Raw genomic sequence first — 26,297 nt, 5'->3', positions numbered from 1 at the left:
GCCGTTCTCTTTTATAAATAAACACATTAATCCCATGTAAATGGAAAGTCAACTCAAGAATCACATATTCATTGTATATAATTACCACTAGACTCTAGAGATCAAATGTACCTTTAAACTATCTAACATTTGAACAGAAAACAATGACAAAAACAAAACGCTGTGCTGATAGTAATAGCTGTTTAGACAATAAAACTATTTGCTTTGACAAATTTAATCATCCAGGAATTATTGCGGAGAAGCCTGTAGGTTCTTCAAGGAATAGCAAATGAATTAAAAGATTTAAAAATAGACTTACAAGGCATGAAATAAGAAAAGCCTGTAAACGGTAGTGTTACATTTTAAAAGTAAAGAGGTCCTCAGATCTAATATTAAGAATCTGTAGGCCGCTAAACACACAAGATTTTGCGGAAAGCCTTTGCTCAGCAAAACGTGAATATTTCACAACAGTTTGGAGGCTTTGCAGCTAAACCTTGATGGTACATAAACAACTTATCCATCCAGTTGAACACTTGGATAAAGCAACGTCAAGAGGCTCAATTTACTGTCCGTTTTGAAGCTGAATTACGGTATAGGATGAAAGTTGCTGCAGAGAACATACAAACCACTATCTTCTTCCTTAGAACATTTCAAGCCTCGTAGACAGGGAACACCTCCACAATTATACTCTCTATCGGCATGTGGGTGTCCCATAATGCTCTCTAGCAATTTTGCACTCCAAAACTGAGAAAGCTCCTAGCAGCTAAGCTGCATGGTCTTCACTAAGGGCAGAAGATTCTGTTAAATACACTTTCTTACAATAACGTACTTTCTCCATCAGAAGTACGAGCTTCGCGTCCACCATGGGCCACACGGGATTCACGTGCAAGCTTGTCTTTCCTATTGTATATCCTGCCAATGGTTAAATTTAGTTTTTACTATGAAATATACAGACAAAAATGCTTTCCATCCATTGATTTAAGTCCAAACACAAAGCTGGGTAAACATACAAACTTCAGGTCCGCAGGCACTGAAGATGATAAAATCACATGGCCATATGGTAAACAACTGCCTTATTTCACGTGCACGTAAATTATACACCTTTGGAAAACACAATACATCAGCCACAGCATGGGGAAAATACACAGGCATTTCCAGTGTATTCATCAATCATCACTTTTAAGGCCAGCAAGGTTATGCAGATGTCATAGAGTGAATAAATAATTATTTTAAATCTCATCATTTATTAACATTATCAAATAGAACATAAGCCATAACATCCAATTTAATTTCACAAATTCCTCAAGAGCATAGGTAAGAAAAATCTGTCCATACAAATCAGCAGACCATACAGCTAATATCATCCATTCAAAGATCACTATACTAGTAAATGAGAGTGACTATGATAAGAAGATATATTCCACCTGCTATTGATGCTGCTAATTCTGCTCTTAATTGCCTTAAAAGATGAGAAATCGTTATAAGAATGTGTGTTAGCCTCTCTCATAAAACAATAATAAATCCAAAAATAAATAAATTAATTAAATATTCCAAGTTAGGAATTTGTGCCTAACTCTTGGGTTGTTCCTCTAAGATAGGAGTTAGTTTAGGTAACTCCTATATTGGTGTGTCTGGTGAGAAATTATCTCAACCAAAGGTGTCTAAGATAGCACGCACTATCTTGAGAACATTGTCTCTCATCTATTTATTTGTAACACTATATTCAATTATTTTTGTAATGTATGAATGAGAGATAATACATGAGGAAGCTTGAAGGTTTCAGCCTTTTTCCGCCAATATTTTGTCTCTAGTTTTTATATGTGTTTTTCTGTAATTTGTCTGAGTTAATCTCATTTTTAATATGTGGTATCAGAGCTGTTCTAGGTTAAATCCTGCCTATGTGGAGACCGACCCTGCAGATTGGTGCAAGAGCCGAGGGTTGTGAGGTTGCATTTGGAATGTCATTGCTAGCTGGAGAGAAAGATCTGCGGATCTGGAAACTACAAAAGATCCTTTGGGCAATCGCTGGAGTTTTTGTGTGATGAACAGAAGCGTCGCGCTGGATAGAAATCGATGAATGAATTGCGCTGGAAAAGAGCTTAGTTGCAATCTTGAAGTGTTGCATGGTCTTGCAGTTCTAGAGTGTGTATGCGTGCGAAGTAGCCTGCTTTGAATGAGATGCAGTGGACTGCGTATTTATCAACTAGAGATATCTAAACACATTGTTAAATGGATCAGAGTCACATAATAAAGAGAAGCCTGCGGAAAAGACTTCTCCATAACATAATCATGTATCGGTGATGCGTGTGCTCTGTCCATCTCAATCACTGCATGTGTTGATCTTCTTGTGTATGCCTAGAGAAAGCTGTGACAATTTTGAAGTTTCATCTCTCAGTGTTATCAATATTCAAGAGTTTCAAGAAATTACCAGCGTGGAAGTGTACCGAGCAATGAACCACCGTGAGAAAAGTAGCCTTAGCATGGAGAACCTTTTGAGAAGCGGATGCGTGGTGGAGCCGACTGTTAAGAGAGTGAGTTGTGGTAAGGATTATCTGCCCAATATCATTTGAAGTTGTTCAATTCTGAGTGAGAGTCGAAAGTTTTTTGGCCTGCTGCATACGTGGATGAGCAGGGAAAGTGCTGTTACCTCTAAAGATTTGAGATTGTTCGTCTTAAGATCTCGAGGTAAATATTCTATCCCACATTTCTCTATTTTCAACTCTATCAACTGAGTCAAAATTTTGAGGAATCAGGCAAGAATTTCAATTCTGCGCAAATACCCATCTTTAAAATTGTCAATTGAATCAACTGTCCGATGGAATCGGGCAAAAGTTTCAATTCTGGGCAATTCTCTATCCTCAACTCTGTCAAATGAGACAACAGTCCAAAGTCGTGGGCAAGCATTTCAACTTTGGGCAATTGAAGAGCCGCAATTCCTTCGAGTTCTTGAGAACAGGCAAAAGTGGCAACATTCCCAACGAACAATCCCCTCCTAATCGCATAATTACTGTCTTGGATAGGCATTCAATACCGTTCGGAGGCAAGCCAATCAAAATGCATAATATTGTCTATACCCAATGCCTTCCACTGAATTACACAACTAACGAGGTTTGATCTTTGCATTTCTGGAATACCCTTCAGACATTTCCTTTATGTAGAACTCTTATGTGTATAGCCTGTAACATTTTCCAGGCCGTACTCTACCAGCTCTTCCAGCCCTCTGCTGTGCAAAAGCTTTTGATATAGGTGCCACAACCAAGCTTTCAATATCTGTCATTGGATTGTAAAACCGTTGTTTTGAAAAGCCACTATCAACAACATATACTACACCCTCAAAGAGGGTCGCATTTCTAATAGTGATAAGGAGGAGTTTTCTCGAGTGATAAGGTACAATTATTTTTTATATTTTGGAGTGATAAGTGTTTTGTAATTTTGGAGAGATAAGGAGTATATTTTGTTTTTTTGAAGTAAGAAGTGATTTTGTATTTGGAGTGATAAGGGAAAGTTGTTGTAATTCAAAGTATTGTTTTACTTTGAGAGGAATCGTGTCACTATCCATTCAGATTTTGAAGGCGAGTTGTTTCAAAGGGTTGTCAGCTTGGCATTATCATTGCTTCAGATGTACTCAGTGATTAATAAAGATATCATTTTTTAGTGTTGATGTGTCCTAGATCCGCCCGAAATTGAATAAGGGGATCTAAGGTACACTATGTGTGCTTGATGGCGCATGTGTTTTATGGATTCATGTTTTTGCTTTCTGATTTGTGTCTAGTTTTGACACATAAATGATCGCATTTACCACACACATAAAGTTCAATGCCAGCAAGCACAACACCTATATCGAAATAGTTGCAAGGAAGGATAATTAAGCTCCACACATACAACAACTCATCAAAGTTTTCAACATCGACATTCTACTTCAACAAGCAAATTCAATCAAGTTAATGAATTTGTAAACTTCACTGTTTCAAAGCAAAGTCTACATCACTACAATAAAGTTCATGAACTTTAGCATTTCACAACAAAGTCTACATCAACATTCTTGCAAACAAATTTAAGAACTTGTAAATCAAATTCCAATTACATTGAATTGTAAGGGTGCATTCTCGGTTGAAACCGACACCCATGTTTTGATTTGATCAGAAGTCAAGCACGTCAATTCTCTTCAACTTAGTCAAATTAAGACAAGTGAATTCCTTGTTTTATGTGAGTCATTAAAACCATTGTAAGCTTTTTTGGGTGCATTTTCGACAGTGTTCGACACCCTTCCTTTAAAGCACAATCAAGTGAGTCCATGAGTTTTAACTCCTTGAAACAACCATCATAGCAACCACAACAAGTTCAACTCTAACACCAATCAAGCAAGTTGAGATCGTCATCAAGCGAGCGTGCCATTCAAGTTCCATAGCAAGCGAGCCTATCATTCAAGTAAAGTGAAACAGTTCAAAGCACGACATCTACGACAAGAGAGCCTGATTTCAAGTGAGCAAGTTCAGATGGCGCAGCATATTCAGTTGTTAAACATTCTTCACAGTTTGATCATCTCCAGTGATGAAGACATGGTGCACGTCAGCAAAGAAACTCTTGCTGATCTTTCACGGCATCTACAACAAACACATGAAACCATTGACTTTCTTCAACTAGAATCGCAACTACAAAGAGATGAGCTGCAACAGAAGAGTGCTTCTTCCAAGTCATTCAACCATGCAGATGAAGATGTTGATTCCAAATCACTCATCCAAACAACTTCAAGTGTCGAAGTTGTTCATGATCAAATTCCAATTTCTTCCAAACCCCTCATCAAGCCCTGGGAAGAGATTCAAAATAACAAGAATCGACGAGGCATAGGCTATGTCCCTGATGACACCCACTTACAAATCCCAGGTTATTCCAAGCCAATTAAGTTTGTGAGTGCAGGATTTCTTGAACAACTCACCTCAGCAGGTTCTGAGAAAGTAGTAGTCAAACCGAAATGCACGCAACCTGAAGTTCATGTTCAACCGAAATGCTCTCATTGTCAAAGAGCCGGTCATATGGAAGATCAGTGTTTTGATCTCCATCCGTGTTGCCATTGTGGCAAGCCCAATCATTCCTCAGAAAAATGTCGCAACCAACAAAAACTAGCAAGATTGAAGATACATTATGACTGGATTGATCCTTGGGAATGGTCATCCACAGTCAAACGGTTATCTCAGTTCTACAACCGACTACAATCACACATAGTGCAGCCAGCAGTGAACCGATGATGGTACTCTCATGCAATTGAATGAGGGAGTACAACAGTGAAACTCTCCTACACCTGAAGGGGGGGAGTTCAGATATATTTTGGAGAAGATTGTCTCTCCTTTCAGCTGACAAAGGGGGGAAAATGTCAATGAAATTGACAAGTGGTTGTCAAACTGAAAGTCTCGACAACATCAGCGAAGCAGCCAGTGGGCATCTTCATCAGCCAGTGGGCATCTTCATTTATCATCAACAGTGGGCATCAGCAAATTCGCCAGTGGGCGATCGACAGCGAAAGCAGCAGTGAGCAGCTTTCATCATAGCAAAAGCAACATTGAGTTGTTTTTCGACATCATCAGCCAGTGGGCGTTCATCAAATTGTGTCAGTGGACACCGGATGCTGTTTTCAAACAAAGGACAGTTGGATCCTTTTGCGGCTTGGCACATGATGGAGTTGTCAAGCGACATTCAGAGATGAATCAAGCATGCAGCTGATTCATGTTCTCTTCAGATTTGAGTTTTTTCCAGCATCCAGATTTGGCGGTTTTTTCAGGCAATGTTTTTGAGGATCAACATGGGAACTTGGAAGATGGTTCCTCATTCTTATTTTGGATTTATCATTGAAGGGGGGAATGTTAGCCTCTCTCATAAAACAATAATAAATCCAAAAATAAATAAATTAATTAAATATTCCAAGTTAGGAATTTGTGCCTAACTCTTGGGTTGTTCCTCTAAGATAGGAGTTAGTTTAGGTAACTCCTATATTGGTGTGTCTGGTGAGAAATTATCTCAACCAAAGGTGTCTAAGATAGCACGCACTATCTTGAGGACACTGTCTCTCATCTATTTATTTGTAACACTATATTCAATTATTTTTGTAATGTATGAATGAGAGATAATACATGAGGAAGCTTGAAGGCTTCAACCTTTTTCCGCCAATATTTTGTCTCTAGTTTTTATATGTGTTTTTCTGTAATTTGTCTGAGTTAATCTCATTTTTAATAATGTGTGTGAAAAAGAGAAACTTTTAATTAGTATATAAACTAGTCCACATAAATTTTCATGCAAGGTTGGCTATTTCATAAATAGAGTGGTCTGCATTGATTGCAGGCAGGTCAATCTCCCATATCCGCACTATGTTAGGGGATAGCAGCCTTGTTGGAGACCCTTTTACAAATAAGCCCATCACTGCTGTGACTAAGAGACTGCAATCATGTACGACATGGGCATTACTTCACATTCTTTGCCTATGGCAATACATGCTCGTAAACATACCCAATGGCACACAAATGATGTGAAGAAAAAGATCCCTTTTCTTAGTTTTACAGTAAACATGAAGTTTGCAACTTCATGTCTTACTCCCTGTTACCCATTATGATGCATGAGCATGTTCCTGAGCACTTTTGCTACTAGTGGCAGATGTTTACAAGTCTCAAGAGTATTCATTGGCATTACCCAGGAACATATTATGGAAGCACACACTTTTCCAATAGTACCCTTATGGTTCCTTGAGGAACTGACCACTACACTACTCAGTGGTGGGTGTTGTGATGTTTTGGAGACAGGTATTATGTTAAAATTGATAAATTTATATCCCTGTGTATATTTCATAGTTGCACGGGTACCGCTCCCAGCCCTTGGAGAGGAAGTACCCCACGCTCCAACGCTCCTGGGAGCTTGGGAGCTGGTACGAAACACTCCAAAACAGCCAGGAGCTTCTGCAGGAACATTGGAGCTTTACGGGAGCTTTGCGGTCTAGAATGAGGGGTTTCCGGTGCTGGTTTCCCTTGGGAACATTGATCGGGAACTTGTGGGGGATCCCATTCATCGAGGTGCATCCCTGGGGGGGCTCCCATTCATCGCCATCTCATGCCCATTCTTTGCCATTTCGCTCCCAATCATATGCAAAGTGAAGCGATGGAATACACTTTCCCTACTTTCTATAACTTGCTTGCCATGACTGAAGCTCCCAATGCAATCTATGTCAATAGTAATCCATCCATAATCAGCGACGATCCCAGCTATATCAATACCTCATAGAATCGAGTTAATATAAAAGCAACAATACTAGTTGGTAATCATTAACGAGGCTCTAAGCGAACTCTCTCATTATTTCAATATGCCAATAACTCAAGCCGCAAAGGAGTTGAAAGTTGGTCTTACAGTGCTAAAGAAAAGATGCAGGGAATTCGACATCCCACGTTGGCCTCATTGCAAGATGAAAAGTCTGGAAAGCCTCATTCACAATATCCAGGTAACATGCATACTCTAACAACAATGGCTCTGGTAATTTTGTAATAAAAGTTTTAACGTTAAACCCTAAGAATTTGATTGAAATTTTCTGGTAATTTTGTAATAAAAGTATTAATGTTAAACCCTAAGAATTTGATTGAAATTTTAACATGATATTGAAATCAATATTGCTTTTGCGGGAGCTAGGAAAGAACAATGGAGGCCGTGAGGGCTGAGCAACGCACGGTTGAGAAATGCTGTGCAAATATTGGAGGAACAGAAGAGACTCATGGAAGAAATGCCTGGCATTGAACTTGCAGAAAGAACCAAACGTCTTCGACAAGCCTGCTTCAAAGCAAGCTACAAGAAAAGAAGGCAGATGGCCATGGAGTCTGCCAACCTCGGTGGGTATGAGGGCAATACCTCTTCAGCGTCAGCCTCCCTTCCGTTTTAGATTGACAATATTATATATGTTCGAACTAAAATAATAATTTATCATAATAATAATATGTTCGAACTAAATTATTATCACCAATATTGAGTTTATATATATTCAATTATGTACAGTCATGGGCATACTGTATACAAAACATTATAGGATCATTCTAAAACTACAAATATTGTATATAAAATAATGTATAAACATATATGGTTAAAAGAATATTCTCAGAACTGGAATTAGTTTTTCGTTTTGCAATATAGTGTTTTTACGCGCTAAGTGAATGTATAAATAAGCGGCGCTGGCTTTCCTTCTTCAATTACTCTTATCAAATTTGAACCTAGGTAGTAAGCTTTTCTACGAATTTTAATTATATTAAATTTTAATTTTTAACATGTGAAAATTTCTAAATTGAGATTCTATCACTGCAGCCACTGATTTATTTCACCTACTTATTATTCTCAATAAGCTATTTACGAAATTCCTTCAACAAATATTAAAATAAATTCTAGTGCAATTATCACACAATTATCCAAAGAAAAAAATACATGCACAAGAATCAATCACATCGACATAGTTATTTTTGGACAATTGTCCCCGGAAAAACCCAATGCGGGGAAACCAGTGCAATAGATGAGGGCTTTATTAATCTTTAGCAACAATTGCTTTTACAAGGAGCGATTTTACAGAGAAACTAAAAGAAAACACCTGAGACTTTCCCTTTGAGATCATCTGACACTTTGGAGACCCTGCTCCCACTTCTGCGTCACCCCTGCGTCACTCTGATTGACCCAGCGTGGCTCTACGTCCCTCTACGTCAACCTGCGTAGGCTTTGCGTCTCTCTTTCTGCGCTGTCTTCCACTGCCCCTGCGTCACCTCCTCCTCGATCCCTGCTAGCTGCTAAAGCCCTCTTCTTCCTCTACCCTGCAACTCCCTCTGAAATCGATCTCCTCTTCCTTGAGAATTGAATTTCCTTGAGATACTGAGTATCTGCCGGTGTATCTCCAAATGACCCTCAAGTCTTCTCTTATACTTTTCCTATTGATGAATCAACAACCAAGAATAATTCCCTAATCAACGGCTAAGATTAAAACAGACTTGATCTTCGTCTCGTAGAAGCTTATCATCCTTATCTTTACTTATACCCATTAATATTTTTATTTTCCTAAGTTTAGACTTAGGAACCCATTAAAAATATTAATTATTTTAATAACTCCTCATCTAGATGGAATTTCCCAAAACGATTTTTGGGTCTTGGAGATCTCATGTGCCTTAGCCTCTCCTCCAAATTTCAAGGCTAGAGCACATCCGATGCTACCAAAAATCAACATAATATAATATATTATTCATTATTGTTGCTCCCAAATTGAAGTTTCCTGTAAATTTGGGCAAAGCTTCTAGCCGTACCGGATACTCGTTCCCACATACCCAAAGTACCCACGTACCGGAAACCCATGCAACATACGTATATTTTGATGGCATGTTCTAGTGTATTCAACATTGTGATGATGACATGGTGGTTAATTGTAATATTTCTAATGGAAAAATTAACAGTGATATTCAAACATGTGTTAAGAACAACAAACAAATTCAAAATATGAAATCAAAGTACCCAATCTAGAACACCAATAAATATGAGCAAAAAACATGAACCATTTTATTAATATGGGGAAATCTAAGTACAAAATGAGAGAACAATGGACCCTGGGTTTGCCAAGCAAGCTATCCAAACCCCATGTTAAATCTTGTTGATGCAACTACTGAAATGGATCCAAACTGATAATACACACTATAATCTTGTTCAAAGATCCCAGCTTGATCCAGATGAGAAAGAACTTCTGACAGAACATAAGCATCCCAGTCTTCTTAAGCAAACTTCCTCTTATTATGAAGAGGTCATTGATTCCATTCAGAAATGGCTAAACGAAGATGACCCAGGGAGGAAGGAAACTGAGGGAAATCAAGTTGATGCTTACAAGATTGATCCATTGGCCTTGATAGAGTAGGTTCATGAAAAAGAAGATCATGTCACAAAAATCTTGGATGTTCCAAATTTTCCGTATGAGTGTTTTCCAAATCAGATAGAAAGTTGTACATTGATCGCATTATCATCAACTTCACAACCTACTCGAAACAAAAGTAAAAGACATAAAAGAAAAAGGAAAAATTTTGATGCATCTGATGGCTGGGAACAACATGATATTCGGATAAATCAAAGTCCTAGCATCTTTAGAATCTAACACGGCACATCAGAAAAGCAACCCACGAACCTGCCTAGAAGTCGACAGATGCTCAGTATGCACTATGTTGAAGACATCTGATGCCATAGGCCATCTTTGTATAGTATCTCTAACCCTATTCTCTTAGATAGGATTTCATTTATATCATTAGTTAGTTTCCTTTTCATGCATTTAAGTTTTATGTCTTTATATTTCATATGTTAGAATAGTTTTTCCTGTTCCAACAGATCTTCTATATGTTTTATGATGTATACTCGATGATTTTGGTTTTGAGCGAATATCTATTTGATGTAATTTTGTTTTCTTGGATACAAGATTTTGGATTCTCACATTCCTTCAGTGAAGAAAAGTGTCTCCATGTGGAGCCAGATGTTGCCCACAATTTTGTCAACAGTCCGAGGAAGCAATGTACAATTTTTTCCGAAGATCAAAGTCATTAGCCAGCATGATTATATCATTGTAAACCCAATTTCCGCAAGTTGTATTGTAAATGATATTATTATGATCGTTTACTTATGTAACAACACCTAGGTAAGCTTGTGATTTTGGAAAGATATTTCAGCCTAGGAAGTTTTTTAACCTCAACGAATTATGTGTGTTTCTAAACACGGATAATTAGTGGATTTTTTCTTCCAGCGTAAACCCCAAAGCTAGGAAGGAATTCCTTGACAAGGTCTTAGGTGAGTCCTAGTGTTATATCGAATCTTTGGGAATAATTTTAGCACATTTGGCTAAATTATTTTATTACAAGCACACTTGGTCTCATACTAGAGCATACTGTGTCGCAAAATTGGGTAAGTCATTGGGGCTCCAAAGTCTAAATGTGTATTCCCCTTCTAAGGATTGAATTTGTAAATATTTGATGTAAAAGTATTTCAGTGCATGGTCCCTCACAATCAAAAACCATGGCTAAAAAAATTTGACAGTTGAAAAATCATTAAATACCCTCTAGTGTCAATTAATTATTTTTTATGGCTAAATTAAATTAAAATCCCAAGCCAGAAAATTAATTAATTTTGAGTCAAAAAATAATTATAGAGAAATAAATCTCTCCAAGTGGAAAATAATAAAAAATTCGTGGTCAAAGAGAAGTCAACTTTTGGAGGTCCCCCAACAAGGAAAAAATGGATATTCTAAGAAAATTTAAGCCCTTGGATCTTCGTGGTTAAGTCAAAGTCAAATTTTTGAGGAAATTAATCAAAATATTAATTTTTGGATTAATTAAAAGTGGGTTTTAAGAAAAAATCGAATTTTTCCACAAAATAAAAAATTTGATAGTGGAGATTAAAAGATGATCAAGCTATTTTCAACGATTGACATTATTTTGATGAGGATCAAGCCAACTAGCCATTATTTTCCACTCGGAAGGGTTTCTCGATATAAAGAAGCTATTAAGTTTCTATTTGATATGTTTAGAGGATGTAATTCTTGAACACTGGTATTGAGTTGTTGCTCTGTTGAGAACATTATTTTATCATAATAGAAAGACTTTGGGGTTCAGTTCATGGTGTTTTTCTTTTGCTGATCTGTGGTATGTGTTAGCTATGTGTGATCTTATATTGTGCTGAATATTGTTTAAAAATTGTTATTTCATTTGTCGGTGATAAGAACATTCTATTGGTACATGCTATCTTAGGTGATCTGATTCACCATATGATCTAACAATTTTACTTTGAGAAAATTATAGAGATTTACAGGTATGCTAGCCCTTGGGCTCCAAGTTCACAGACTGTGGGGAAGAGCTGACTATGTTTGGGCTCTGAGATTTCATTGTGGTAATTGATTTTGCAAGAGGGTTTTGGCCAATATCTATTTTTCAAAATTATTCATCCATTGTTATTTATTCAAAAATATTTTTCCAAAATTATTATTTTGTAAATATTGTACATTTGTAAATAATTTTCCTAACCCATTTTATTTTGCAGCACTTGGGTATTTGGGGTTTTATATTTTTGTATATATATTTGGGGTTTGGCATTCTTTTATTCATTTGTTCAGGTGGATTCAAATTGCTCGAGAGAATTTTGCTAGGGTTTTGAGGCAGATATAGGCCTAGGAAGGCAAGATATAGCTTCTAATCATCCTCCACATGAGGCCCCTCTAGTGTTGATCAACTCCACATCCTTGACCTAGTTTGGGTTTGCTTTGGTTCACTGTGGTCCCACAACTTGATAACTCAAATTCAACAAGGATTACATAGAAGCCATTTCTCTACAAGGATTCTTAGACCTAGGAAGCTTCTTCACAAAGGATACCCCCCAAACCTAGGCTTAAGTATACTCTTAGCCCTTCTTAGAGAGCCCATCACCTTGCTTCTTAAGCAAGTAAGCCATATAATTGAGCCTCTCTTGTGAATAGGCTTTAATAATCACTTCTCATCTCATCATTGATCTATTCATCCTTGTGATTCTCCTTATATTGGGTCTCCTCCCATCGGTTAAAGTCTGTAAAGAGCAGAGAGCCTTAGCTGAGGTGACAGTGGGCTATCGCTCCATTGTCCCCCCTTGACCTAGTAGTTTCTCTATAGGATCCCCTCTTAGGACCCTTGCTAGTTTGAGTGGTAACATCTTGACGTCATTGTCGGGGACACGGGACATGTGTCTTGTTCCCTTTATGACATCATTGATATACCATTCTTGGCGACTCCATTGGAAGAATGAAACCCTAGTTCTTCATTGAACTTGAAGGTCGATGCTTTTACGGTGGAGCAAGCATTTGTCTAGGCATCTTTAAATTCACCCTGGCTACTCCTACGTAATTTACATGCATACCTCAATAGGATGTCTTTCTTTGATGACTTTCCCACTTTCGACATCACTAGCATCCCGGGGCACCCTAATCATGTCACAGGAAAGATGGTACATGGGGTGACCTTGTTTGATGGTGATCCACTCTCTGCAATTGATCATGTTGAAAGATTTAATGCACATGCTTCAAAGGAGAAAGTGGTCCACCAGGATGTCCTTATGATGTTGTTCATGAGATCTCTCTATGGTCATAACTCATGGTTGCAAAATCACGAACCTAGTGTTAGAAAATCAGAAAGACACTAAAGATTTTCTTGATCTTGATAATTACTTGTGATATTTCTTATTATTACGATTCTTTATATCTTCTTTCTTTAGTTCATCAAGCAATTACCAAAAGCAGCAACACATAAAACAATAGACACCAGATGTAGGCACATGCCAGGGCAAAACCCCCCACGAGGGAAAAACCCAGTCAAGATAATTCTTCCTTGCAATAGTATTCTTTGAGACTCTTCACCCTAGACCAAGACAAGACCTTCCCTCCACACCAAGTCGGCCTCCAAAATTTTGACCTCTTCCCAGCAATTTCGACTATGCAGCAACTTACGGCAACTGATAGCTTCCGGCGACGGTGAAACTTGGAAGACTTCAATCTCCCAATCCAGGACACGAAACAGAGAGAGAAAGACACCAAAATTTCGATTTTCCTTGTCTCCTTAGACTTCCCCAAACTCGCATTCACTTCAGCTTCCCGGCAATAGACTTCGCACCTTTCCTAGCTACAAGAGAACTTCACACTTCTGCCCAGCAACAAGAGATTTTCACACTTCTTCCTAGCTACAAGAGAATTCAAACTTGTGAGAGAATGATACTCCAAATGAATTCAATGAGCTTCCTTTTATAGGTTTCTTGTGGGGTTGAATAGGGTCCTTAGGGCGACTTGATCTTCTCTTAGGCCGACATGGTGTGGAGGTTACATAATTCATATTTGACTCAATACTTAACATTTTTACATGATTCAAAAGCCTAAGAAAGGTCTCTTTAAATGTACAATGACTCTATAGACTCAGAATAAATCCTAGAAGTCTACAATGGGGACTTTGACCTAAAACAAGGTGACCCAAGCATGAAACCCATACTTTAATAAGTCACAATAATAATAATAAAAAATCTTTTCTTTATTTTTTTGACAAGTACATTACATGATGACTCAAGTACATTAATGAAGACCGAACATAGTTACATTTTCCAACACTCCCTCTTAACTAGGAAGGTATTCATAATGTACAAATACAATGGAAGATCTTAAACTATATGAACCATGAAGAACTTTAGGCACCGCAATGCCATGGACTAGATTCCTGACCAGGGCAATCTATCCAAACAGTCACTCAACAGTTTAGGCATCACAATGCCATGGACTAGATTCCTGACCAAGGCAATCTATCTAGGTGGGACTAAGATGGACTCAAGCTTTTAGCCCTTTTAGGTACCCTCAGGCTTACTTGCTAACCATCAACCCAAAAATCCAGGTGTGTATCCAAAACAGAGCTCAATAACCAACACCATCTTCCAACTTCGGGACTCAGACATCAACACAAAGTGTCAGCCAAATGTCTTCCCAGGCAATGCTTCACTCACAAAGCCTCAACACCCCTTGATCCAACAAATCAAGAATGACCAATCTCTCCCAATCAAACTGATTGGTAACCAACATGCTATCAAATCCTTCGAGAGATTCACATGTACAAACACAACCCCAATCAATAATATATTTTCACATGTACATAATCAAATACAAACCTCCAGGGTCTTTCAGACAACTGGATGTTGCTTCTCAACTTTCCATAGAAGGACCATCAACCAAATCTTCGACAAAAGATTCCTCAATCATATGTTTTCCTTTCTACTTCCCATGCAACAACATATCCTCTGAAATTCGTTCTTCATTAACCATCAAGCTATGCCCTCCCTCTCAACCAAAAAGCATCTCTTTATCCAGACTCCCTCTTAATCTTAGGGAGATCTTTTCTATTCATGCTTACTCAGGGAGATTAAATTTTTCTTTTCGACATTGAAGAATCCTTCGTAGCTTCCAACCATTTCATCAGAGTTATCATCATCCTCATCATGCTTATCACATCAATGAGCATCTTCACCAAGTTGAAGATTGTGTACCTACACAACTTAAATAGCAAGTACGACCAAATCTACAGAAACATGATGTTAGCCATATCAAAATCACGGAAACATTTCATATCTATACATATCAGATACCCAAACTCAATTACAAAGAAGAGACATATGCTCTTCAAGATCTTGCTAAGGACTTTATCATAAACCCTAGACTACTTCACAACAACATTCATTCCATCCAGGGTTTCAATGTTCCTTCCAAAGGTATGACATACCTTACTTCAACATATAGCAAACCCTAGAAATAATTCAAACAAATATAGATCCACAAAGTATCTAACAATCTTTCAAAATACATATGTTAGACTTCCCACTAGGGATTCATACAAATCCTAGATTTCATACAAAAGAATCAAAGTCAATCATAGCTTAGTCATTAACATGACTAGCTTCCACTAGGGTCAGTTCCAACCCCTAGATTTTCAATCAGCGATCAATCAATCACTAACATGACCAACTGCCACTAGGGTTTGTTGCAAACCCTAGATTTTCGATCAATAATCAATCTCAACCAAAAATTCAAATTTCAACAATCTTTCTCAAATTATCATATAGTCATCATACATCAAAGATTTCTACTTTGGCTAAGGTTCAACTCCAAAAACCTTAGAATTCCATTTTCACAGATTCAACAATCTTACATGAATCTCAAATAATCATATTTCAGAGATTTCACTTTGACTAAGGTTCAACTCCAAAAACCTTACAATTCCAATTTCACAATCTCAATAATCATTAAATACATGGATCTCAAATTGTTACATTACGCACATTACATCACTACTAGGATTTAACTACAAAATCCTAGATTTTCATTGTCCAACAATCATTTAAATAGATTTCAGATTTTTATATCACACATACTAGACAGTTTAACTTCACTAGGGTTTAGCTACAAAACCCTAGATTTCCAAATATCACCATCCTAGAATCTCAGACAAGGATTTCCATTAAATCTTAAGACTCATGATCATCAATGATTAGGTCAACGCACATCTAGGAATTCATAATCATTGATAAGCATATCATATGTCCAACAACATTAATATATCTGACCTAGACTAAACTAGGGTTTCAACCAAAAGGACATAACTATATATGCCTAGATTTCATCATCATGCAAATACATTTCATATCATGTGTTAGTCAAACCCAAATTCACAAATATCAATAAGAGTTAGATACACAGTCATCTTGATTACACTAGGGTTTGATCAAGCAAATACACCCATACCAAGGAAAACATTTCTAAGACAATATAAGGGTCTTGCTCACATATTCCACCAAACCCTAATGAGCTAGGGTTCCAATGTAGAAACATAGCAAACCCAACATTACCAAAACTTCAAAAGTTCGGGAATCTAGACCTTATCATTCAATCCTAACAAGTTAGGTTTTCCTGATCATACCAAAATCCCAAACATTACGTCATCAATAAAACTTCAACTAGCATTTCACAATATCCCTAATCAACTTAGGGTTTCAGACATCTACATTAGCATACCCTTCAGTTATGGTTTTCCAAAACTTGTCTAGGGTTCTACATAGTCAATCAAGAATATGAGTGGGGTGGGTAGATTTATCAAGAGATGAATCACCCAAACAAGAATCACTAAGATTCAATACAGCGAGTCATAACAAAGTTAGTAATAGATCATCATATGAATATTCCTTACAATCATTGTATTTAAAGCATACCTTTGTTTCTTGACTAACCTTGTCTTGAGAGATCCTCCTTGCAAATGTTTTTCCTAATCAAGACAATAGAGGGAGAAATGTGATTAGCATTTAATATAATCAAAACTAAATGAATACACGAACCCAAGACTAAAAAGACATGAGATACTTATCTTTGGAAGTTGTTGGGGGCTCCCTCCAAATCTTGAGGGATACCTACAAACTTATAAAAACAATACAAAAATATCTTTTCCAAAATATGTTAAAAACCTATAAATTCTAAAACATATAAAACAAGATATATAAAGCTACAAGCAAAGGACTTAATAGTGTAAGTCCCTAGTGTGAGGTTCTCCAGGTTTGACTTTCTTTGAGTCTCCTTCTACAACAAGGTTGGCTTGATCCCTTCCTCTCTTCTTATTCTTTGGATTCTTGGGACAATCACTTTTGTAGTGACCCTTCTTATGACATTGATAGCACTCTATCTTGGACATGTCAACTTTCTTCCTTGGTCCCTTCGATCTCTTTCCTTTATGATGAGAAACATAAGCATTTGATACTCCTTCAGGATTGGCAACCATTGAGATCCTCAATTCTTCTTGACTACAGACGGTCCATAATTCTTCAAAGGTGGTAGCTACCTTCCAGCTGTTGAGACCTGCAACAAATGCACCCCAAGAGGGTGGCAATCCTAATAGAGCAGTGATCACAAGTTCTTTGTTCGGAATAATCTGATCAATGGCCAAGACATCATCCCTAAGTCTAGCTATCTTCACAAAGAAGGTTGCCAAAGTATCTTCTTTAGTCATCTTTGTAGTCCTTAGCTCATTCTTCAAACTTGCTACTTGACCAATATTCTTAATAGTAAATAGCGTAGACAAGGCTTCATACATCTCCTAAGCATGATTGATGTTAGCTATGAATGGGACAAGGTTGTCCTTTATCCCTTCTACCATTATTGTCATGGCCACCAATTCTAAGTCCCTGTATTTCACTTTGTAAGCATCACTGGCTTTTTCTGTAGGCTTCTTTACATTTCCTCTTACCAAGTCCAACACCTTGTTCTTCTCAAGGATTAGGTCAATCCTCTTCTTCTAGGACCTGAAGTTAGAGGCTCCTTCAAGTTTGTTCTCACCCTTGATTGAGCTAGACATCTTCTTTGAGATAGTACCTATGAATGGATCAAGTGCTTGAGAATGCCTTTTTCTTCCTTCTTCACCAAAGCTCTGAAACCATGTTAGAAAATCAGAAAGGCAGTAAAGATTTTCTTGATCTTGATAATTACTTGTGATGTTTCTTATTATTACGATTCTTTATATCTTCTTTCTTTAGTTCATCAAGCAATTACCAAAAGCAACAAGACATAAAACAATAGACACCAGATGTAGGCACATGCCAGGGCAAAAACCCCCCACGAGGGGAAAACCTAGTCAAGATAGTTCTTCCTTTCAATAGTATTCTTTGAGACACTTCACCCTAGACCAAGACCATAACTTCCCTCCACACCAAGTCAACCTCCAGAATTTCGACCTCTTCCCAACAACTTCGACTATGCAACAACTTACGGCAACTGACGACAGTGAAACTTGGAAGATTTCGATCTCCCAATCCATGACACGAAACAGAGAGAGAGAGACACCAAAATTTCGATTTTCCTTGTCTCCTTAGACTTCCCCAAACTCGCATTCACTTCAGCTTCCCGGAAACAGACTTCGCACCTTTCCTAGCTACAAGAGAACTTCGCACTTTTGCCCAACAACAAGAGATTTTTGCACTTCTTCCCAGCTACAAGAGAGTTCGAACTTGTGAGAGAATGATACTCCAAATGAATTCAATGAGCTTCCTTTTATAGGCTTCTTGTGGAGTCGAATAGGGTCCTTAGGTCGACTTGATCTTCTCTTCGGCGGACATGGTGTGGAGGTTACATAATTCATATTTGACTCAATACTTAACATTTTTACATGATTCAAAAGCCCAAGAAGGGTCTCTTTAAATGTACAATGACTCTATAGCCTTGGAATAAATCCTAGAAGTCCACAATGGGGACTTTAACCTAAAACAAGGTGACCCAAGCATGAAACCTATGCTTTAATAAGTCATAATAATAATAATGAAAATTCTTTTCTTTATTCTTTTGACCAGTGCATTACATGATGACTCAAGTACACGAATGAAGACCAAATATAGTTACATTTTCCAACACCTAGGAGCATCTCATCTATTGAGATATTCTTTGATGGCTTTCTTAGACATTTTCAAGTATGCCCCACATTAAATATTCAAGAGGAAGCTTTCACTGAGCATCATCATGATGAGCAGGAAAGGGGGTCCTCCCTGGGTCCACATGACAAAAGATGGAATAATAATTCTGAAAGCATGTGCGATAGGGAGGGTGAGTTTGTAGAGAGTGAAGTTAGGGACAACCCTATCTTTCCCAAGGATACTACCTATGATGATCTACCCTTTGAAAACCTTGTAGAAGGTGATCCCATACCCCCTTCAGACATTGATATCAATGCTTACTTACATATTAAAGAAGGAAATGGGAGGCCCGTGGAAATCATTTCGACAAGGACCCCATCTATGACACCGATGTCGATATAACCCTTGTCTTTCCTCACAATCCTGGGGTTGTAGTTGAGTCTCGTGTGGACCCTTTCCTCAACCCTTCTTACACTAGTAATGAGGAATCCTCTGTCTCTCCTAAGTGTGATCATCGTGGGCAACCTACTTGTGTTTCTCCATCTCACAAATCTCCTTTTCGTACTAATCATAACCCTATGGTGGCCATAAAGCATGACATAAATGGTAAGGACCATGATGGAAGTGATATGCCTGAGGTTGCCATCCATCAAAATTTTATGAGCCTAATTGTTGACATCTCTATCTTTTGGTTAGAGGAGAGGATCTCATGGAGTAGATTACATCCCTTTGTTCCCTCTTCTCCCGTGATCCTCCATGTATGGGCATTCTATTTTCCCACCTCCCGCCCTGGTGACCCTCCATATGATTGTTTCTGTCCTTACTCTTGGATTTTCTACATAAGTAATCATTGGGCAAAATGTTTTTATAATGATCTAATGATGTCCTGGTTGCATTGGCTCTACGATTACACTTAGTGCTTCTACGATGTAATATGCATGTTAGGTAGGATGCATTGCATGCTGATTTTATGAATAGAACTAACATCATATGATATTATCATGATAGATTAGTTGCATTTAGATAAAAATTGCATGGAAAATAATTTTATTTTCTTGTTGATTTTATGGCCTAATACTAAGCATGGGTGATCATAAGACACCACAAAAACATGTTGCCCCGTGTGCATGATATTTGATATGTGCAGGTAACAAGTCTGCGGCCCCAAGAGATTGTTGGTGTTCTCATGACCTCCCGTTTGAGTACGATCATACACCCTTTCGAGAGCTCATGTCCCAGTTGGAGCTAGATGTTACCCACTACCAGTGGGTAGTATGCATAGGTGAAAATTTTCTCCTAGATGGTCCTCAGACGAAAATCAACAGCCCCTTCCAGCCACTAGATAACTTGATGTGCCACTGCCTCAGTGATCTGAAATGGGGCACTAAAGGCTTCTTGTCAACTTACAAGAACCTCTCCCACTCCAAAGCTTATATATTCCCATGATCTATGCTTATGATTGATAATTGCGGAATTAAAAGTGCTTGAAAGAGGTGTATGCTTATCTTTGTTTTTAGACTATTAATGTGCTTTGTGTTCTTTGCTTATGCTGATATCTAAATACATGCAACAGTAAATAATGTAGCAAATAAGCAAACACAAACTACAACAATGTAATATGAAGTTCACCCTGATATCTTGGGCTACGTCTCCTTGAGCTCTAATCAACTCGACTAAGCTCTTGGGATTATGGTAATGCTTCTTTTACAAGTTCCACATTTAACTCCATTGGTTTACAATTGCACCTATGGGTTTAGAATAGCATCTTATCCTTGGCCGTTGGGCTCTCTAGCTCTCGGCTCTCGGCTCTAGCTCTGGCTCTAGCTCCAGGCTCTGGCTCTCGGCTCTGGCTCTAGCTTTGGCTCTGGCTCTGGCTCTTGGCTCTGGCTCTTGGCTCTAGCTCTGGCTCTGGCTCTCGGCTCTCGCTCTAGCTCTGGCTCTTGGCTCTGGCTCTGGCTTTGGCTCTCGGCTCTGGCTCTAGCTCTGGTTCTTGGCTCTGGCTCTGGCTCTGGCTCTCGGCTCTGGCTCTAGCTTTGGCTCTCGGCTCTTGGCCTTCCGTGGTTTGCAACTTTGCTGCACTCAGCTCTCTGAGGAATCACCCCTTTGCCATCGCCCCCAACCTCTGGTGGCTTCTCTGGCTTTCTTGAGCTCTCTGTGTTATCTTTCGGCCTTTGCTCGATCCCCTGTCAATTCTGTTCTCTGTGTATTTGTAACCATTTGGTTATTGTCCTCTAACACCTGGAAACCCGACTGTTTCACAAAAGAATCAGTTAGCAATTGGAATGAACCGGTGGGCACAGGAAACCCGGTCGTTTTGCCTTCCTGTGCAGAAATCTCGGAAATAGCCAAATAACGGAATACACAGGGAACGCACAAAAAACAGATCATGGGCTTTAAGCCCGGACTTCAAATAATGTGAAATCGTGTTTATAATCCTTATCGGGTCCGCCTTTGGTCGCAATATCGAAATCGCACAGGCGGGAGGTCAAAACCTCAATATACGGGAAACACATAGAAATCCGCATAACCCGGATTTCAAATTATATGCAGTCGCATTTATAATCTCATCGGGTCTGTGCCTCAGATTGCATATCAGAATCGCATGTTGCGTATGTCAACGGCCCTTTGTATTGTGCGATCCGATCGCCGATCGCATCGGCGTATCGCTATCGCTTTATCGACATATCGCAATCGCTGTGTTCATCGCACACCGTCACTTGACCCTCCGAAATGCGATTAGTGATTAATTCCCGACTGTTGATCTGCTCCTCGACGGTCGATATTCCATCGCAATCACTTTATCGCAATTGCAAATCGGCTCACCCGGGGTTCCGATATCGCATGCAGGCCTTCCTCCGATGTGATATATCGGAGATCACTAATCAGCCCCATCGCATGTCGCATATGTCAATGGCCCGCTGTTTGGTAACACTCCGCTTGGCTTTCTCCGATGCGATTTCTTTAAGGAACTTATGTTAATAACACATTTTCCCTTAAGCCTGCTTAAATAAGAAAATGCCTCCTTTTCTAAGGACATTGGCAAATTTCTTTTTACAATAACTTCTTCATCCGAAGTCCGTTTTCGCCCATTCAAATTGCAGTAAATTCAGATTGAAAAGATCTAAGCAACGAGACTTTTCCCAAGAGCATCCTTTGACTTTCATTTTCCTCTGTGAGAAAGATTTTTAGACTTAGAAGTCTATTCTAGATCCATTTTGAATCACGCCTTCCCACTAAAAAGCTTTTGGACTCCAAAAGACTGATATACTAATCTGAAAAGTAAATGAGAGTATCTCACCCTCTTCTTTCAGCCTTCATACACTTGCCTTGCATAGTGCCTTTGAACCAAAGCCTTTAAACACTTTCCTTCCTGGATGTGCTTGTCCTCCTGGGAAGAACTGTTTTCCTCCTTGACTTCATGCAGAACTCCTGCTGAGAAGGTTACAAAAGGTAGTTTGAACTTCTTTGCCTTGATCATTGATCCAAGGTGGCTCAAACCAATGTGAAGTTACATCTACTTCACAAAATTTTCATTTGTACCTGTTTGACATACTGTCAACAACAACTGTTAACAACAACAAGATTACAGACAACAACTAGATGGCCTAAACTTCTGCTTCAACAAAAGAAACAGATTTCACATCTTGTGAACACCTCCATGTCTTTACATCTGCATACAAATGATTGACTAGATAACAAGCCAACAAAACATGCCTTTAAAACAATTGACCCTTCGAGTCAAGCATGTAGAAAAAGAAACAAGTGACCCTAAAGTTCTTTTTCAAAGATGAAACACTTCATCATCATCTCCATCTTGGAGACCAAATCAACCTTTTCCAAGTCATATTGCATTACATGCATATTTACAACAAAGTAATCAACCCTTCAAGTTAATCACACATACATGTTTAAATACAAGGAAATCATCAACATCCCTGTGTTCATGCATATCATTCTCATGCATGCATTTCATCCTTCAACTTTCACTCAAGTACACTGTACTTTCGAAGTTGAAATGAACATAATGTTGCAGCAATAACGTGAGTCTCCTATTCAACTTTTTCCATTCACCTTCTTGGTAAAAACCTGCAACTTGCATTCCATTAACAAATATATGCATTATATTGATTTGATGCATTTTCAAAAGACATGCAACCTTAATTGGATAAGAACTCTAACCATTTCTTACCAATCCATTTCAAAGGTGCTACCTTTGTCTGCACATCAGCATCAGCATGTGAATCATCCTGAAACACATCATTTATGGAAACTTCCTTTCCATTCTTGCCATTTTCTCTTTCCACCTTCTTCAAGTTTCGTGGAAGCATTGTTGGATTCAAAGTCCAACATTTTGCAGCAATATGTCCTTGCTTATGGCAGTAAGTGCAATGCACGTGCATCTTCTTGACAGCTTGATTTGCATTGTCCAAGGAACCTTTGGCTTCTTGCTTCTTTTCCTTCCAAAGTTTCCTGCATGTGGCCATCCTCTTCCAATAGCTAGAAACATTATGGTTATCCCAACCATAAAAAGAACATGCAATTCTTTTCCAATGGTTATATGGAAATTTATCATGCTTAACATAATCAAAAGGAATATGATTAGAACCAGATTTATACCTTTCTCTTTCACCTCTTTACCTTCACGAGGAGGTGAACTGAATGAAGAAGTGGCTCCCTTTGGAACACCATCAATCTCTTCAAGGCTTTCAGAGTTTCCACAATTCTCTGGTTCAAGTGCATGCTGATATACACCTTTCTGCAAAGTATGCTTCACACTATTGCATTCCCCAAGAATACAATCTTCACATTCTTGAGGTAGTAGACCTGAAATGAAACTCCTTGGAACTGTTTCAATTGTCTTCATGGCAGCTTTGGAACTTTCTCCATAAGCTTGTCCATAGCCAAGACCCAAATACTTAGGCCTTTCCTCAACTATTATTGGTTCAACAATACCCTGTGCATGTTTGCCCAAGCCTTTTCCTTCATAGCCCATCTTGGACATTAACTTGGACCCTATGCCTCTGGTATGTTTTTCAAAAGAACCAACATAAACATTCTTTGAAGAATTTGAAGACAAACAGGAGTTGTTTACCTCTTCTTCAAGCCGATACTTGACTAAGGCTTCTTTGGCAACAAAGAGCTGTGTCTCCAATTCATGCATCCTTTTCAGGTTCATATTTGCAATATGAAGTTGCCTCTCCATTTCCTGCAATTTGTCAAAAAGCAACTGCTTCTCTTCCTTCATGGAATTCAACTGCTCTCTAAGTATGATGCTCTTCCTTCCATCCTCATACATTTCTCTCACCATATCCATCATGGTGAACAAGTCTTGCTTCTTGTCTTCATCAAAGACTCTTGTGAAGAAAGAAGAATTTGAGGACTCACTTGTAGAAGTTGTCATTATCAAAATGAAGAAAAGAACTTCAAACAAGATTAACAAAGAGCTTATTCAAGCAATCTTTTGCAACAAACCTCTTGTGCTTCAAGGATTGCCTTGAGGTCCTTTGGGATAAGAAGAATGCCTTCAGCCCTTCTTCCTTCTTGTCCTCTCTTGGACTTAGCTAACAACAGCTTTACCTGATCCTTTCCAAACTCAAACAATAGTCATTTTACAAACAATCAAACAACAAAATCCTTGCTACTATTTGAATACCTTTCAAGTTAAGCAAGCAAATAGATTGTTCTGTCAATCAAGCATTCTGATCTGATACCACTTGCATCATGATACAACCTGCTTCATGATATAACTTGGTCTGGTATAACTTGCTCTAATATAACCAGCTCTGATACCACCTTCTTTGAAGGTGGGGTTAATCAACCTGATGCTTCGATATAACCCGCTCTGATACCACCTGATCTGAAATGGGGCACTAAAGGCTTCTTGTCAACTTACAAGAACCTCTCCCACTCCAAAGCTTATATATTCCCATGATCTATGCTTATGATTGATAATTGCGGAATTAAAAGTGCTTGAAAGAGGTGTATGCTTATGTTTGTTTTTAGACTGTTTATGTGCTTTGTGTTCTTCGCTTATGCTGATATTTAAATACATGCAACAGTAAGTAATGTAGCAAATAAGCAAACACATAAGACAACAATGTAATATGGAGTTCACCCTGATATCTTGGGCTACGTCTCCTTGAGCTCTAATCAACTCGAGTCTCGACTAGGCTCTTGGGATTATGGTAATGCTTCTTTTACAAGTTCCACGCTTAACTCCATTGGTTTACAACTGCACCTATGGGTTTAGAATACCATCTTATCCCTAGCCATTTGGCTCTCTAGCTCTCGGCTCTTGGCTCTGGCTCTGGCTTTGGCTCTCAGCTCTCGCTCTCGCTCTTGGCTCTCACTCTGGCTCTCGGCTCTGGCTCTCAGCTCTTGGCCTTCTGTGCTCTGCAACTCTGTTGCGCTCAGCTCTCTGAGGAATCACCCCCTTGCCATCGCCCCCAACCTCTGGTGGCTTCTCTGGCTTTCTTGAGCTCTCTGTGTTATCTCTCGGCCTCTGCTCGGTCCCCTGTCAATTCTGTTCTCTGTGTATTTGTAGCCATTTGGCTACCGTCCTCTATGCCTAAAATCCCTACTATTTCACAAAAGAATCAATTTGCAATTGGAATGAACTGGGGGGCACAGGAAACCCGGTCGTTTTGCCTTCCTGTGTAGAAATCCTGGAAATAGCCAAATAACGGAATACACAGGAAATGCATGAAAAACACATCATGGGCTTTAAGCTCGGACTTCAAATAATGTGAAATCGTGTTTATAATCCTTATCGGGTCCGCCTTTGGTCGCAATATCGCAATCACACAGGCGGGAGGTTAAAACCTCAATATACGGGAAACACAGAAATCTGCATAACCCGGATTTCAAATTATATGGAGTCGCATTTATAATCTCATCGGGTTTGTGCCTCAGATCGCATATCACAATCGCATGTCACGTATGTCAACGACCCTTTGTATTATGCGATCCAATCGTCGATCGCCAATCGCATTGGCGTATCGCAATCGCTGTGTTCATTGCACGCCGTCACTTGACCCTCCGAAATGCGATTAGCGATTAATTCCTGACCGTTGATTTGCTCCTTGATCCAACGGTCGATATTCCATCGCAATCGCAAATTGGCTTGCCCGGAGTTCCGATATCGCATGCAAGCCTTCCTCCGATGCGATATATCAGAGATCGCTAATCGGCCCCATCGCATGTCGCATATGTAAACGGCCCGTTGTTCGGTAACACTCCGCTTGGCTTTCTCCGATGCGATTTCTTTAAGGAACTTATGTTAATAACATATTTTCCCTTAAGCCCGCTTAAATAAGAAAATGCCTCCTTTTCTAAGGACATTGGCAAATTTATTTTTA

The 26,297-nt window shown here is 38.8% G+C and overlaps 1 protein-coding gene across 5 annotated transcripts in view; it reads right to left on the bottom strand.

The window, feature by feature from the left end:
* Positions 1 to 246: 246 nt before the first annotated feature.
* Positions 247 to 26,297, bottom strand: part of LOC149153083 (nodulin homeobox-like) — a 470,087-nt gene continuing 444,036 nt past the window's right edge. For 4 of the 5 annotated variants that reach the window (XM_089438603.1, XM_089438600.1, XM_089438601.1 and 1 more), the window contains one exon: positions 247 to 891. In XM_089438603.1, the coding sequence (XP_089294729.1) occupies positions 795 to 891 (97 nt within the window). In that variant the 3' untranslated portion in view covers positions 247 to 794. The remainder of the gene's footprint in view (positions 892 to 26,297) is intronic. The other variant, XM_089438602.1, reaches the window with a different exon arrangement.

Source organism: Pinus tabuliformis, chromosome 9 (genome assembly GCF_031772625.1).
Source record: "Pinus tabuliformis cultivar Carrire ecotype Pingquan chromosome 9, CPIR1, whole genome shotgun sequence".
Lineage (NCBI taxonomy): Eukaryota > Viridiplantae > Streptophyta > Pinopsida > Pinales > Pinaceae > Pinus > Pinus tabuliformis.
The sequence above is the reverse complement of the archived record's forward strand: the minus strand, read 5'-3'. Positions and strand labels throughout refer to the sequence as shown.